Consider the following 17,972-nt stretch of genomic DNA (forward strand, 5'->3'; position numbering starts at 1 on the left):
CTGCTACACATGTGCTTAAAATGCTACATTGCTATAAATATTCAAACACCTGACAGTCTACCAAATTTCAGATCCTGTGCACTTCAAGGACATTTAGTTTGTTCTTCACAGATGCATATCCAAACTTAACCCATTTTAAAAGAAGAGAAGGACTGTATAACCATTCATCAGTTGAAATGGGTCAAATGTCAGAATGGGTTAAAGAGAACAGAACCATAAAAGCCACCTATAACCAGATACAGACATCAACAAATAAGAATGAAAATGTATTCATTGCTTATTTCCCAACAAAACACACGTAACATGATAAGAGTGAGAGATAATGATGTAACTTTTTAAAAAGCACTTGCTCACAGATAAGGAGCTCCTGGAAGGCCACAGAGCTGAGATAAAGAGCACTGCTGCTGAGCAGATGACCACCCGCATCTCAGCAGGCTGTCTGGCTGGTCCTCATTATTGGGGGAATGGTACTCTCCCCCAATTGTCTTCACATCTTAAGTAGGAGCCTAATTTAACACAGATTATGAAGTGGGTAGCTGGGAAACAGTATATTAATTATGTTATGTTATATTATAAGGTTGGCCCAAAAGTTCATTCCATTCTTCATAAGACCTTATGGAAAAAATCAAATGAACTTTTTGGCCAACCCAATATATTAAGAGAGACTTCTAATTCAGAAGAAAACCCAAAATATTGCTGGGAAGAAATTTTAAAACTCCTAAGTAAAAGAAGAGGTATATTTCTTTCATGGATCAGAACACTTTAATACTATTAAAGTGCCAATTCTCCCCAAAATTTACCTACAGATTCAGTGCAATTAAAATCCTAGCAGGCTACTTTTTAATAGAAATTGAAAAAGCAATTCTAAAAGTCACATGGAAATACAAAGGATGCAGTTTAGCCAAAGCAACTCTGAAAATGAAAACACAAAGCTGGAGGGCAAACACTGCTGTGCTCCAGAATTATTAATACTATGAAACAACAGTAATCAAGAGCATTGTTTTAGCATAAAGAGAAACAAACAGATCAACAGAGTGAAGAGAGAGTCCAGAAATAAACACATACATGGAAGACAACTGATTATTGACTGAAGTTTAAGGCAATGCGGTGGGAAAGAGGTCACCTTCTTGAAAAATGGTGCCAGCAACACCACCACCCACACCTGGTACTAATACAAAAATTTACTCGAAATAGATATGTGATATACACAGCAAATTCTAAAGCCAAAAAACTTATAAAAGAAGAAACATTGGAGAAACTAACATTTCTTTGTGAAAGTTTCTCAGGAATCTCATAGTGTTTCATGTTTCTCAGAGAACACAAGAAAAAAATGAAAAATGACAATACCTGGTGGAGGGTAGGAAGGAGAGAGGGAGGGAGAGGTCTCCTGATGCTAGAATGCACTGTAATGAAACACTCTTCAGAACTGTGTGGACGTGGCCTAGAGATTTGGATGAGTCAGTGGAACAGCACATAAACTAGAGAAAAGGGCCAAAACGAATTGAATGCATTTCTCAAAGATCTGAGGAAAATTAAGAACTTGTTTTAAAGTAACTTACTGACCATTTGAGGGGGAAAAAAAGGTAGATCCCTTCTCCACATAATACCTTACACGTAAAACTGCAAGTGGAGTAAAATTCTAAGTACAAAAAAACAAAAACACAGAAACATTGTAAGGAAATTAAGATAGCTGCTTACAACACACTGGGATTGAACAGATTTTCTAAGATTAAAGTAAAAACCACAAAGATCAGAAGAGCTGCCTACAAAAAAGGTATCTACATGTTTAAAAAATGAAAAAATTAAACAAAATAAAAATATTTGCCACATGTGATACAGTGGTAAAGAATCCTCCTGCCAATGCAGGAGATACAAGAGACACAGGTTCAATCCCTGGGTCGGGAAGATCCCCTGGAGAAGGAAATGGCAACCCACCCCAGTTTTCTTCCCTGGTGAATCCCATGGAAAGAGGAGCCTGGCAGGCTGTGGGCCATAGGGTCACAAAGAGTCAGACATAACTGAGCGTGTACACACAGAAATTTTAATACGGTAAAGATGAACATGGGAACCAAGGAGGAATACACTTTTATAAAAGAGAAGAAACAGTAAAGTGTTAAAAGAGAAATAGCAAGCAAAAACAGCGAGAGGATCTCTCACCAAACTGGAAATTTAAAAAACCGGGGACCTGGGAGTCCAGTCACTAAAGAAAGCTGCAGAGCAAGCCAGACTCCAGAGGGAGCAGAGGATGCTCCCCGCATCCACACACACACGCTGATCTGGGTGAGAAGGCACTCTGTGGGCGCCGGTATTCTTTAAAGTTATGTCCCATAGTTTCCAGGCCCTGATCTCCAAACAATGTAATAAAAACTGCTAAATGTTTAACATCATGAAGAAATGAATTCATACAGGTCCTCTCAGGGGGACCTAAGGAAAAATACCAGTTATGCAGGAAACGAGCACACACATCCACTCCTGCCCGTGCACCCAGTCCTGACAGTACATGTCTACTGTGACATGGCCACAGAGAACCAAACAAAGGAGGTGATAAACCTGAAGTGCTTGCTGTGCCTGACACACAGTAACTGAGTGACAAGTGTCAGTGCAGAGTCAAGATGAAACAATGCATGCTGAATATTCCTGAATGAATATTGGAATAATTATTTTCAAATGCAGAACACAGACAAGAAAGATGACTTAGTGAAAGTGACAATGCATAGACAATATGTAAAAGGCACAAAAGAGGGATTTTAAAATCTCTTGATTTTCAAGGAAAAATTATTACTGATAAATGGGGTCAATTTCACTAGAAGATGAGAAAATTTCATTGAGACATTTCATAAAAATCTTTTTAGCATAAAAAACCTAAGAATGTTAAGAAGTATGGGACAACACAGTATTGGTACTGAGTCAAAGATGCCCAAAAATGTAGGCATAAAGAACATCTTCTCTTTCTGAACTCTGCATGAGTTAGGTTCCTGTTTGGCAAGGGACCTGGATCACAAGAAATAAGTAAATATGCAAGTTGTCTCTCTCATATTCACACACACAAACACAAGTAATTTACACAAGCCTCCAGTCACAATTTCTCTCTCTCCTAGGTTTGAAACATGTTAAACAACAAAATGCCAGAATGAGTGAAAGAAATAACTAAGATATCCTGGGAAAAACAATCACCACAAGCTGTACGAAGGACCCAGCAGCAGCACAGAATTAATTCAAGTTTGTTTCTAAACATCAAGTTCCACGCTAGCTTTAGGTTTAAATCTGGGAAATGGCTGACATGACTTAGCCCTGCTGAGATCTCATGGCTGCTGAGAACACACACAAATAAATGAAGACTTCTGGGTTGATCTCATCTGCTAGAAAACAGACTGCATGAGTTCTGGGAAAAGCTTATTAGTTCATGACCGATCCATGTTTGAATTTCATGAGCTTATTGTGGTAACTGACACACAGTGGGTACTTAGCAAACAAATGTGGAAACTGTGAACTAGCTAACTGGATGAAGACAAGCAAGGTATACAATCTACAAACCACTCCTTAGCAACAGGGGAAAAAACAGCATTGATTCCAAGAATCCAAAAGGAGAATGGCCACTTCAAACTTCTTCATCAGGAATTTTTGCAAAAGCTGCCAAGAAGCAGGAAAGTCTACATTACTCTCTTCTGTGACTCTCCTCTGTTGCTACTCACTAGGAGATAAAGCTTAACACAAGCAGTCACAAACAAGGAGACAGGAAGGAAGGTGGAAGCAATAGGTATGGAAAATTCCCACCCAAGAAAAGCAGTTTATGAGGCAATGAAATAAAGAGCAAACTAAAAACCATTCAGTATTCACTGAGATCACGTGCTACAGCCAAAAGACTCTCTGCTTCCAAACACAGCACCTTCAAGATGTTAGCAAGTGGAAGTGGTTTTCCTTTTCAAAAGAAAAAATACAACAAACAAAGTTTTCTCAGTGTATTTCTACAAGAATGTGCTTGAGAACCCCAAATAAGAAAAGTTCAAATGCTGTAAAATGCTACAACAGACTAGAGTGAATCACAGAGGAAAGAGCCATCAATGCCATTCAAAGAATAGGTAACTGTGAAACACTAGAAGTTAAGTAGGCAGCATATATTCTTGATAAGAAAATATTTTAAACTATACTCAGCAATAAGCATAAACTCCATTTTTTTACATTCTAAACTTTACTTACCAATCATCTTTAGCAGAATAACCAATCACAAAGCAACATGCCACAGATGGAAGAACACTGGACTTGAGGTCAACAGGTCCAGGATCAAACACAAACTCCACCCAGAAGGATGGCCACTCAGGGCAGACCATTCTGCACAAGCCTCAGGCTGCTCACTGTTCCTGAGACAACGCCAGCCGCCTGGGTGTGCCGTGTGAGTGAGTACAGGGCATTTTCTCTGACACACTCGGGCGTCAAGCAGCACCAGCTGTCATGACTGTCACCCACGTGTGAAATGTCCACTGCTCAGGTCACAGGCAACGATGACCAATTTTTTTAAAAAGGTAAATTTTCATTTGTATTTGAAATGAAACTAGTGAAATTGTTTTAGAGTATTCTGAGTTCAAATAATACAGAATTGTAAAAGATATATACTTCCCTGGTGGCTCAGTTGATAAAGAATCTGCCTGCAATGAGGAAGACCTAGATTCAGTCCCTGGGTCGGGAAGATTGCCTGGAGAAGGGAACAGCAATCCACTCCAGTGTTCTTGCCTGGAAAATCCCACGGACAGAGGAGCCTGACAGGCTACAGTCCATGGGGTCGCAAACAGTTGGACACGACTAAGTGACTAAACCACACAAAAGATACATACCAGTCTGTCTTCCTCAACAGTTTATACTCAGTGAAAATGACATGAAAGCAGCCACTTTAAGGTAAATAATTCAGTGGCATTTAGTACATTCAAAGTATTCTACAACCGACTCTACCAAGTTCCACAACGCGTTCGCCACCGCCAGAGAAGCCCTCGCCCACTGAGGACTGTGCCCCATCCCTGCTTCCCTGGCCACGGCAGCCGCACCTGCATTCTATTAACTTACCTGTTCTGTGAGTTTCAAGAGCGGCATCGCACAATACACGACCTCTGGTACCTGGCTTCTCTCACACAGCATAGCATTTTCAGGGTTCATTCATATTCTGTTATCTATCAGTATTTCATTAACTTTTATTGCTGAATAATTTCCCAGGCTATGAAGAGACCATCAATCCCTCGCCCTTCATCCACTGATAGACAACTGACGTCACCGCCTTCTGCCAACCCTATGTAGTGCTGTGACAAGCAGGGGTGTGTGTGCATCTGCTTGAGCTCCTATCCTTAATTCTAAACTTATCTGGGCAGGTCTTCATTTCGCCTTTACTTCTGAGTGACAGCTTCACTAGATACAGAATTTCTGTTGACAGTTCTCCCTTCTCCAACTCCTTCTGCCCTCCGGTCTCTGATGAGAAGCCTGCAGCATGCTCATCACCATCGAGGACCCTGCCTGGAGCCACCTCTCGAGCTGCTCGCAGGCTGTGCTCGTGGCCCCGGGGTTCAGACCACGTGATGATGCTATGTCTCGGTGTGGGTCTCCATTCTGACCTCCTGGGCTTCAGGGAACTTCCTCAATGTGTAGATTTGTATCTTTTGTCAAAACTGGGGGTCAATGGCCATATCCCTTCACATCTCCCCTCTCCTCCAGCACACACTCCTCTGGGTACCTCAGTACCCCTGACGCTGCCCCACAAGCCTCTCAGGACCTGCTCACTGCTCTTCCTTCTCCTCCCTGCTCCTCAGGCTGGACCATTTTCAGTGACCGGAGGCTCAGGCTCACTGATCTTTCTTCTGCCAGCTCAAGTCTGCTACTGAAAGCCTCTAGTGAGTTTCTCTTTCATTTACTGTATTTTTCAGTACCAGAATTTCTTGCTTTTTTTAAATACTGACATATCTTTACAGATATGCTCTATCTGCCAATATACTGTTCTGGTATCTTTCAGCATCTTTCCACCATCTCCCTTAGCTTCAGAACATAACTGAGGTGGGTGACGTTCATGTTTGTCTAGGAAGTTCAATGTCTGGGCTTCCTCAGAGACAGTTTTTGTTAATGTCTTCTGTGAAATGCATTCTCTGTAATTTTTTGTGGAAACCCAGACATTTTGAGTATTATCATCTGATAACTCAGGAAATGAAATATTTCCACCTTTTGGGTTTGTTCTGCTCTGCTTAGTATATGCTGTAGCCATGTATATCTGGTGACTTTTCTAAACTATTTTTGTAAAGCATGTATTCTATGTCACATGCGGTCTCTCAAGTCTTTCTTATTTTAGCTTATATTCAACCAGTGTTTGAAAGAGATCTCCTTGCATGTGAGGAAAAAGGAGGCTGTGGAGGGAGGAAGCGAAGGGAGCAAGGATGAAGACAGGAGCAGGCACAGCTGCTCACAGCCTTCGCAGACCACGGTTCCGTGCGGGAACCCTGGTCGCAGCTCCGCCTCAGCCTTCACTTCTGCCTGCCCTGAGCCTGCATCCAGCCTTGAGCATGGCTTTCAAACCGCTTCCCCCCCCGCCTTGGGCCAACAGGGGTACTTCAGATTCCCTCCCGATTCTTCCTGCCTGGCTGTGACAGCTAGTGTGTGAGCCCGGCTGTGATATCTCTGCCCGGCTGCTGCGGCTGGACCCCAGCCTAGACAATAAGAGACACCTGCAGCTTTCCAGCTTTCCCACCCAGAGTTGCAGGTGAGGTGAAAGACAGACAAGTCAACTGGGTCAGTCCTTAAGGTAGCCCCCACACAGGTTAGACAAAAAAGATTCACCACAAATAAGTTCTGCTCCGCACTCTTCAGAGTCAGTGTCCAGAGTCCCAAATTAGGATCTGGCTGCTGCCATCTTCAAGAAGGGTGCCATGACGGGGACAGGGTGGAGCAAGGGCAGGTGAAAACACCAAGGAGCTTTCCTACTATTTTCAAGTGGCCTTTTCCTGGATTCAATAATCCCCTAGATGCTGCAAGGCTCTGACGTTTTTCAGAGTCCTGACAAGTTAGCTCTGCCAGGTCTTGATTGATCTGTGGAGCTGCTTACTCTTCATTTTGCTGACATCACTGCACTGTTCATTTGTGAATGATACAATCAGTGCACAGAAACAAATCTCTGCTCAGCCCACATTTCACAATATAAAACAACAGAAAACACAAGCCAAGATCTATACTGTATTCTAAAACAGATGAACCAAAGTTATACCTAATTTACCTGGCCATTCTGGGGAGTCTTTTCCCCAGAACTAAAGCTTACCTTCTTTTTTATACAACACAACTTTCCTCTACCATGCCAATATTTCAAGCATCAAAGCTTTTTAATAATTAATTTTCAATTCAATTGAGAAAGCATAATATTTTCAACAAATGATACTGGGACAACTTGGTATTCACATGCAAAAGAATGTGAAGCGATACCACATACAAAAGGAAAATGGGTCATATACCTGAAGCTCACACAATAAAACTCCTAAAAGAAAATATGGAAGTAAATCTTTGCAACTTTGGGTTGGCAAACTATTTCTTAGATACAACCCGAAATATAAGCAACAAAAGAAAAAAAAACAGATGAACTTGGGACTTAATGAAAATAAAAACTTTTGTGCATCAGGAACACGGTGAAGAAAGAAAAAATACAACCCATAGAAGGAGACAACATAGTTCCAAATCATATATATCCAACAAGGGACTAAAACCCACTCCACTCTGAACTCCGCTTCCAGACAGGCTCCAAGGTTTTATGAATCTTCACGGAGTTTCTCTCTGGCACCTTCTCCTGTCCTCATGCTTATCATAATAGCCTCACACATTCTCTCCCTATCACACTGCCTCTTTTCTACAGTGGACTGAAAACCAAATAAACAACTCTTAACACATAAACCAGACAAGCGTGCAAGCCTGAAGTGAAGGGTGTGGGGGAGCGAGCACACATCGGCTTCCATTTTGGATCGCGACGTCTGTTTCAGGTGCTAGAAGTCCTATTCCCCAAGTATAATTTCAGGCCATGGTGCCAGATGTCTGGTCTTGCTGACTGTGTTTAAAACAGATTGCAAAGACAGACTTTAAATGAGACGATGCTATGCTTTACAACGTGTACACGTAAGTGGGGTTTCATGTGTGTCTAGTACACAAGCATTCTATACAAACTGTAACAGAGCATATATGTAACTATATATAAACATATATATATATATACACACACATACACACCTGTGTATGTACATGTGCATGCATGTGTTTATGGGCGTGTGTATACATTTATATTCATATATACATACATACATTCAAACATCGAGAGAATAAAAATCTATCCTGAAATCATATGCATCATACTATTATAGGAAAATTAGTTAGATAACATGTAATTGCATAATACTATTTTCAGTAACAAAACTAAAACGTTTTCTTGCATTTATGCTCAGTCTAGAATGATGATCACATGAACCAATGGTAAACTGGATTAAAAGTGTCTTACTTACCTCTTACTGTAAGCTTGCTGTACAGTTGTGAGTTCACTTCCTTGTCTCGCTGGAAACGCCGAAATTCATCAACTGCTTCTCTCATGATAGTAACAGCCAAGACAAACCCCTTTAAACAAAATAAAACAAAGTATTTGAGAAAATTGGACTTTAGCAAAAAAGGGAAAATTCTTTTACTATTTAGTTTTACTTTTTTCCTTCAATTTATACTAGTTTTGAAGCATACAATAAACAAAAACAAAAAATGACAAAAAGTAATAAACACTACCTAAGGAACACAGTAATGCACTGTGTAAGATTTACAATTCTCACTGTACCCAAAAAAAGTTTTAAAACTCACATCTTAATATGTACTTCAAGTTAAACATCAAAAAACCACCTCCAGTGAGGAGAAAAGAGAGAGAAAACAAAGCAGCAGAAGTCACCTGTGTTTCCTCTGCACAGCTGTGTGGCTGGCTAGGACTGTGGGGTCAGCCTGAGGGCTCCCTATCGAGTGACGTGTGCACACACAGACACGGGCCCCATCCCACTCAGGAGGAAACCCGACAGCCCACCACCCCGTGGGCGCCTCCCACCACAGCCGCACATCCACACGCTCCTGCAGCATGCCAGGGCTTCGTGCAACTGCTGTGCCCTCTGCCTGACACCTACTCTGCACACGACGCCTGCTCTCTCCCAGCATAGGAGGGAGCTGGGCTGGGACATGGAGCTGACCCCCTGGGGCCCGAGAGAACCCCCAGCCCCGCCAGCAAAAGTGCTTTGTAATGTCTCCAGCTGACCTAGCTGGAGGACTGCAGAGGACTCTAGAAACTGTTTAACAAAGTGCAGTGACACACAGCAACAATGTCACATTTCAAAAATCCGATCAATTTCTCTTTTAACCACCTGAACTCTTAAAACTGTATTTTAAATACTTAATAATTTAACGTAATTTCAAAATCTTTTCTTTTTACCAGAGGAGCCCAGTAGGTGTAGAGATACCCTATTTTCAGTGCTGGTACAAACTGTGAGCAGGATACTATCAGGAAATAGAGATTCAGGAAAAATTTGAATTGTTCATATAAAACCTAAAAAGAAAAAGAAAAAAAAATCAATATAATCTCTTCAAGAAAAATCTTTCATACCTTAATTAAAATCAGCATAATATCTAACTGAATTTCCACCAACAGTGAGAATATGCTGAGTCACAATAAACTTAATTTTGACAATGGCTTTCTAATAACTAAACCACAAAAAAGAGCTAAGATTACCTCAAATTATATTTAAAATAAACTGAAAAAAAGGCAGAACTTTCAACTATGTTAAACCTTTTGGTTTTCTGTTTCCTTGTATGCAGTCTTCCACATTCATCTTTCATAAATCTCTACATGCATATCACCCAAGACACACGGGAAAACCTTCCCAATGTTAGTAAGCCATAAATTCAAAAAATCTTTTGTGAAAGTGGTGCAACCTTATATTTACGAAGTGGTAAACACTCAAACATGACAGCCACATTTTCTGAATGTGAACATTACGTAGCTTCACAAAGATCCAGTGAATAAGCAAATCATTTATAGGTATGCATTCACACACATAAAAAAAACACTAATCTCTTGCATTTACTTCCCTCAAAGTGTAAGAAATGAAAATATATAAAAATATGTAAATTATAGACCAATTTTTATGAAGAAAACTACCTGTATATTCTTTATAGTCTCTTGGTAGTTGATCTTAAACAATATTTTCAAATATAAACTAAATTAAAATCATCATTCAATAGCATCTTCTAGGAATGCAAATCCTGTATTTTCATTTTTGTTTCTTAATTCAAACAGAATAATCCTTAAGGAAATCCAAGATCTAGTATATTAACAGACTTCTATTCACAAATGCCTCACTCATTAGATTTAAATTGAAAATCAAAATGGAAAAAAACTCGTGTTTATAGATGGGAATACCTTAAATAGCACACTATAATTATAATGAAACTTACAAACTTGCACATTGTAAATCAAAATCTCCTTGGATGCCATTTTTAAATACAACTTGGAATGCATGGAAATTTTAACAAGGGCAGAGCAATGGGTTAAGTTCTTATTGTTGACTTAAAGAGGCTGGAATCACAGTTTTTATATAATGAAGCTGTATACATCATCACACAATTATGTGTGTGACTGAAAAATCAGTTACATTGATAACACGTTTATATTTATAATCACATTCAATTGCTGTCTAAAATGTTTTGAATCATTTCATAAATTAATCTCAGCAGGAAAGAAAGCTCTCTTTTTCCTCAGTGATTTCTTTAAAATCTCAGTTAGCATAAATTATATCTATTAGCAATTCAGAAATTGCCATTCGTGCTAAAAATGGCATAGAATTCCTACTGTGCAATTACCAAATGTTTCTAAAATACTACATTTTAGATGAAAAGACTAATTTAAGAGATAATCTAAGGAAAAAGTCATTCCCACGGTAACAGTGGTACAGACACATCAACAGGTCTCTTCAGGACAGCCATCCTAAAGGCTGTGTGAACTCATTCAGATCAAAACCTAAGCTGCACTGCCCCCCCTGGACACTGCAATCAAAACTCTATTTCTATTGTCTGCTGAGTGAACTCAGACGGCGTCGGAAAAATGTACAGTATTTAGCCAATCTGGGAGTATTTAATAATTTAAACCTAGGGAGAAAACAGCAGCTTCATTCAATAAAGATGAGAATATTTATCTGCCTGGAAGACAGTTTACATTTTATTGTCCTGACAAAAGAGCAGTCTTTTAATTATGGAGGCATTAGTTTTGCATGTTTTAATAAAGAAGCATATTAGACATCAAGCATCTGACAACAACTGGATGGATGGGGGCGGAGAGTGATGCTAATCAATGCCCAATATAAAGTCAGCATGGTTATTTAAATAAAAACATGAAAGCTAAAGCAGCCCTCATTTCACATAATTGAGTATTTTTTGCAAAATAGCATAAGACCTAATACTGAAAATGTGTTAAAAACTTTGATAATGGAAAGATAATCAGCACCAGCTTTCTTTTGCCTTTAGAAAGATAAATAAATCTATTAAAATAGGGAATGAGGCAAAAATAAATCAACTATTCTAAATACATATAATCTCAGCTTTATAATTTAAGACAAAAACATCACTGGCAATAACAAAAAGTAATAAATATTTAAATTTCAGAATTTAAATTTAGCATAATACCTAATTAAAGATAACTACTGATATAATAATAAAACAAGGCCTGAAATGTATACTGTGAAGTAGAAAATAAATCTAAAAGTGCTTGTAGATATTTTGTTGCTCAATCATGTTTGAGTAAAGTTATTTTTCTTTGACTGTGACAGCCTTCAGTTCAGTTCAGTCACTAAGTTGTGTCTAATTCTTTGCGACCCCATGGACTGCAGCATGCCAGGCCTCCCTGTCCATCACCAACTCTCAGAGTTCACTCAAACTCATGTCCACTGAGTCAGTGATGCCATCCAACCATCTCAGCCTCTGTCATCCCCTTCTCCTCCCACCTTCAATCTTTCCCAGCATCAGGGTCTTTTCAAAAGAGTCAGTTCTTCGCATCAGGTGGCCAAAGAATTGGATTTCAGCTTCAGCATCAGTCCTTCCAATGAATATTCAAGACTGATCTCCTTTAGGAGGGACTGGTTGGATCTCCTTGCAGTCCAACGAACTTTCAAGAGTCTTTCCCAACACCACAGTTCAAAAGCATCGATTCCTCAGTGCTCAGCTTTCTTTATAGTCCAACTCTCACATCCATACATGAATAATGGAAAAACCATAGCCTTGACTAGACGGATCTTTGTTGGCAAAGTAATGTCTCTGCTTTTTAATATGCTGTCTAGGTTGGTCATAACTTTTCTTCCAAGGAGCAAGCATCTTTTAATTTCACGGCTGCAGTCACCATCTGCATGGATTTTGGAACCTAAAAAAATAAAGTCTGCCACTGTTTCCACTGTTTCTCCATCTATTTGCCATGAAGTGATGGGACTGGATGCCATGATCTTAGTTTTCTGAATGTTGAGTTTTAAGTCAACTTTTTCACTCTTCTCTTTCACTTTCATCAAGAGGCTCATCTTCTTCTCCTGCGAGAACTCCAAAACCACAACTCCCTGCTGAACAACTGTCGACTAGAGAATGTTGGATCCCACTAAAAAGATACCCCACGTCCAAGGGCAAAGGAGAAGCCCCAGCAAGACGGCAGTAGGGGTGAAATCACATTTAGAATTAAACCCCTTACCCACCAGAGATGCTCAGAGGGCTCAAACAAACCTAGTGTGCAACAGGACCCAGAGACACCCCAGAGACTTGAGCCAGAAATGCGCTTGAGTGACAGCCTTAGCAGGCTTTAAACGTTATATATACAGTCAACATTTCCCTCCAAACAAATACCCAGTCAAAATTTATGACTTATTTTCTGGTAATTTTATTTAGCTTTATTTGATTATTTCTACAATGATATAAATGTGATGTTTATCTGGAACTGAAGGCAATAATCAGACTATAAATTTTCTTGAGTTGAACTCTGATGCTGATGCTGCTGCTAAGTCGTATCAGTTGTGTCCGACTCTGTGCGACCCCATAGACGGAAGCCCACCAGGCTCCTCTGTCCCTGGGACTATGTGGCTATTAATGACATGTATGAAAACAAAAAAAGAAGAAAAAAGTATATGAATTATTTCACAATTATTTGAAATATCCATGGTTCAAAGGTCTCTGATTTGGATATGACAGAATTAACGAGAGAAAAAAAATGAGAACAAAGTAATCTCCAACATCCAGTGCATTTTCAAGAATTTAACAATCTTACCCCAGGTATAAAGGTAAATATATTATATTTCTGATTTTTTATAGAATTTCTGGGATGTTTTTCTTCACACTTTTCCGGACATCCAAGCCACACCGTACGAGCTTTCAATTCTCTCTTTCTTTGACAAATATTTATCAGCCAGTCACAGCAACTGCATGAAACAAAAGATACGTGTTGTGTATGCTTTTCTAAATGTTTTACAATTAATTCTAAATATCTAGAGCCAATATTGTTTCTGTATTTACCAGACACCAATGGCTTATTTACTGTTAAATAGTAAGGACTTTCTTAAAACGGGTCAGCTATATTAATTTAAATTTGACATAAAAGTACTGAAAGAGCTTATACAAGTGTGTGATGACTCCTGGAACCTCAGGGAGATTGCCTTCCCTGTTTAGACCCTCTCACTGGCAAAATAAAACCACTAACATTCTGAAGCAGTCAATGCTGCATATACTGAGAAGAGTCACCATATGTTACTCGTAATTCTCAATACACCACTGAGTGATTCTGACAAAGGCTCTTAGACGTCAATTGATTAAAACGTGACCATCCTCGTTTTGTCTTAGGTAGTCACTTTTTTCCTTCTTTAAAAGATGACTTTTCTAGTAGCATTAATATAAAATTAAGACTTATGACTCAATGCAATATCCTGAAAGGATACCAACATTTAATGGACTATTCAAATGGTAATAAAAGCTTGACTATATTTTCATATAGTTACCTTCACCTATGAGGTACAGATTTTAATGTAAATCTACCCTTGTTGCTCCAATAGTGCCAGGGCTCCAGGGATACAAACTCGTCCCCTTCCTGGGACGACCCCCTCGTCTACTCAACCATTATACTTGAGTAGAGCATATAAGCCTTCTAGTGGGAGAACTTTTCTTAAAATACTTCAGAAAATGATGAAAAGGTATCAAATTCATCTTTATTAAGCATAAAATAATCATGAATTTAAACTGCAGTATTAACAATTCAGTTTAAAATTTCCAAAATGTAGAGAAAGACTCTCAATGGTTTATTTAGGAAGGGAAGTTGAAGCCAAGGATAGAACAACAGACCCACCAACCAGGAGGAGGCAGACACGCCCAACTTCACTCTGACCAAGTTAACATGACAATGCCAGTCTTAGAAGGCGTGACAGTGAAATGAGGGTGACACAACTGGACTCAGGTCCAATGCACTGCAGGTCCTCCCTCTACTCCAATCCTTCTGAGGTGATTCTTTAATCACTTTACAGTGCTCACTTCAGCAGCACACATGCTAAAACTGGAAACATACAGAAAAGGTCAGCATGGCCCCTGAGCAAGGACAACATGCAGATTCATGAAGCATACCACATTTAAAAGAGAAAAAAAAATCACTATCAAACACAGAACACTTAGATGTGCTGTATGAGGGAATACGCTAGGTGTTTAAATTGCGATGAGTTTATTCCTCCTGAATATCCACCAGGTTCCTGGCTGTGCTCAGAAAACCTTAGGTCTGGAAGGAGGCAGAGAGCTCAGTGCTTCCCTGAGAGATATGGGCCTTGTGCCAGGAGCTCATGTGGACCTTGTGATGTCACAGGTGACTTCATAGAGCTTCCCCAACCCCTACTTTTTCACTATTAGTAGCAGAGTGTCATGAATAACTTACTTACATGTTGGAAGTCTAGGAACCTTAGTTTTTTTTTATACAGAGTTATAGAGAAAAAAATAAACTACTGAATATGTGTTTTTAGCCTTCTGTTTTTAGCTCTCCTACCTTATAGTTCATTCGCTCAGTCGTGTCCGACTCTTCGAGACCCTGTGGACTACAGCATGTCAGGCTTCCCTGTCCATCACCAACTCCTGCAGCTAGCTCAAATTCATGTCCATCAAGTCAGTAATGCCATGCAACCATCTTATCCAACCTTACAACACTGTCACAAAAACTTACTGTCTAATAAAGCATCCATTCTCCACATGTGGCTATTTTAGTGTGAATTACTTACTACTTAGTAAAATAAAAGGTCCAGTTCCTCAGTCACACTATCCACATTTCAAGGATTCAACAGCCACCTGTCCAGTGACTAGCATATTGATCACCAAAGATCAAGCATATTCCCAGCATCCCAGGGAAGCCGTGGAGCAGGGCTGGTGGACACAGAACATGCTGCGGGCAGCATGGCAGCTGGGACAATGGTCCTCGGCGGTGTACACTTCAGATACAGGAGAAACCCTCCAGGAATGCATTCAGATATGAATTTTTTATTCTGAAACACATAACTATCTAATCTAATGGCTTAATGTGCAAAAAGTCAGACAAGTCTTAAGATGAACAAAGGATAGCCAAGCTCAATGTTTGAAAAAATAAATATAAAACTGAAAAAATGTGGATTTTCCAGAGTTTATGTTGGTATCAACATGGTCTACCGGTAAAAGGCTCTTAAGTGTAAAACCACTGTCTTCGTCACATGACACTGTAAACATCTACTAGAATAAAATCCTCAGTATCGACACCACTATCAGCAGCGCATGAAATTAACATCCCAGTAACTCCCAAACTGTCGTGCCCTATAAACTCTAAATTAAATACCAAAGGCTAAAAACACATATTCAACAGTTTATTTTTTCTCAATAATCCTGTATAGAAAAAACTAAGGATCCTAGACTTCCAAAATATAACTAAATTATTCATAACACTCTGCTACTAATAGTGAAAAAGTGGTGGTTAGGGAGTTGTTATAAAGTCCAAGAGATGTCAAAAAGGAGACGGCAAGAGTGAACATCAACATATTAGGAATCAGCAAACTAACATGGACGGGAATGGGTGAATTTAACATTATATCTACTACTGTGGGCAAGAATCCCTTAGAAGAAATGGAGTGGCCATCATAGTCAACAAAAGAGCCTGAAATGCAGTACTTGGGTGCAATCTCAAAAGCAACAGAGTGATCTCTGTTCATTTCCAAGGCAAACCATTCAATATCACAGTAATCCCAAGTCTATGCCCTGAGCAGTAATGCTCAAGAAGCTGAAGCTGAACAGTTCTATGAAGACCTACAAGACCTTCTAGAACTAACACCCCAAAAAGATGTCCTTTTCATTATAGGAGACTGAAATGCAAAAGTAGGAAGTCAAGAAACACCTGGAGTAACAGGCAAATTTGGCCTTGGAGTACAAAATGAAGCAGGGTAAAGACTAATAAAGTTTTACAAGAGAACACACTGTTCATAGGAAACACTCTCTTCCAACAACACAAGAGAAGACTCTACACATGGACATCACCAGATGGTCAATACCGAAATCAGACTAATTATATTCTTTGCAGCCAAAGATGGAAAAGCTCTATACAGTCAGTAAAAACAAGACTGGGAGCTGACTGTGGCTCAGATCATGAACTCCTTATTGCCAAATTCAGACTCAAATTGAAGAAAGTAGGGAAAACTACTAGATCATTCAGGTATGACCTAAATCAAATCCCTTACGATTATACAGTGGAAGTGAGAAATAAATTCAAGGGATTAGATCTGACAGACCGAGTGCATGATGAACTATGGACGGAGGTTCGTGACACTGTACCGGAGATAGGGATCAAGACCATTCCCAAGAAAAAGAAATGCAAAAAAAGCAAAATGGCTGTCTGAGGAGGCCTTACAAATACCGTGAAAAGAAGAGAAGCGAAAAGCAAAGGAGAAAAGGACCAATATACCCATTTGAATGCAGAGTTCCAAAGAAAAGCGAGGAGAGATAAGAAAGCCTTCTTTAGTGATCAATGAAAAGAAATTGAGGAAAACAACAGAATGGGAAAGACTAGAGATCTCTTCAAGAAAATCAGAGATACCAAGGGAACATTTCATGCAAATATGGGCTCAATAAAGGACAGAAATGGTATGGACCTAACACAAGCAGAAGATATTAAGAAGAGGTGGCAAGAATACACAGAAGAACTATACAAAAAAGATCCTCATGACCCAGATAATCACGATGGTATGATCACTCACCTAGAGCCAGACATCTAGGAATATGAAATCAAGTTGGCCTTAGAAAGCATCACTAAGAACAAAGCTAGTGGAGGTGATAAATTCCAGTTGAGCTATTTCAAATCCTGAAAGATGATGCTGTGAAAGTGCTGCACTCAATATGCCAGCAAATTTGGAAAACTCAGTAGTAGCCACAGGACTGGAAAAGGTCAGTTTTCATTCCAATCCCAGAGAATGGCAGTCCCAAAGAATGTTCAAACTACTACACAATTGCACTCATCTCACACGCTAGTAAAGTGATGCTCAGAAGTCTCCAAGCCAGGCTTCAGCAATACAAGAACCATGAACTTCCAGATGTTCAAGCTGGTTTTAGAAAAGGCAGAGGAACCAGAGATCAAATTGCCAACATCTGTTGGATCATGGAAAAAGCAAGAGAGTTCCAGAAAAACATCTATTTCTGCTTTATTGACTATGCCAAAGCCTTTGACTGTGTGGATCACCACAAACTGTGGAAAATTCTTAAAGAGATCGGAATACTAGACCACCTGACCTGCCTGTTGAGAAACCTGTATGCAGGTCAGGAAGCAACAGTTAGAACTGGACATGGAACAACAGACTGGTTCCAAATAGGGAAAGGAGTACGTCAAGGCTATATACTGTCATCCTGCTTATTTAATTTATATGCAGAGTACATCATGAGAAACGCTG

The 17,972-nt window shown here is 39.6% G+C and overlaps 1 protein-coding gene and 1 non-coding gene across 2 annotated transcripts in view; one reads left to right on the forward strand and one right to left on the reverse strand.

Annotated features, from left to right (window-relative positions):
* The window catches only part of ATP9B (ATPase phospholipid transporting 9B (putative)), a 151,404-nt gene that overhangs the window by 113,524 nt on the left and 19,908 nt on the right, over positions 1-17,972 (reverse strand). The window contains exons 3-5 of the mRNA XM_027526313.1: positions 13,316-13,466; positions 9,455-9,568; positions 8,502-8,610 (exon numbers count right to left, since the gene is read on the reverse strand). Of these exons, the coding sequence (XP_027382114.1) occupies positions 8,502-8,610; positions 9,455-9,568; positions 13,316-13,466 (374 nt within the window). The remainder of the gene's footprint in view (positions 1-8,501; positions 8,611-9,454; positions 9,569-13,315; positions 13,467-17,972) is intronic.
* On the forward strand, positions 14,558-14,664 carry LOC113883066. The gene has a single exon (XR_003508552.1). It is a non-coding gene; the product is annotated as a U6 spliceosomal RNA (small nuclear RNA).

Source organism: Bos indicus x Bos taurus, chromosome 24 (genome assembly GCF_003369695.1).
Source record: "Bos indicus x Bos taurus breed Angus x Brahman F1 hybrid chromosome 24, Bos_hybrid_MaternalHap_v2.0, whole genome shotgun sequence".
Classification (NCBI taxonomy): Eukaryota; Metazoa; Chordata; class Mammalia; order Artiodactyla; family Bovidae; genus Bos; species Bos indicus x Bos taurus.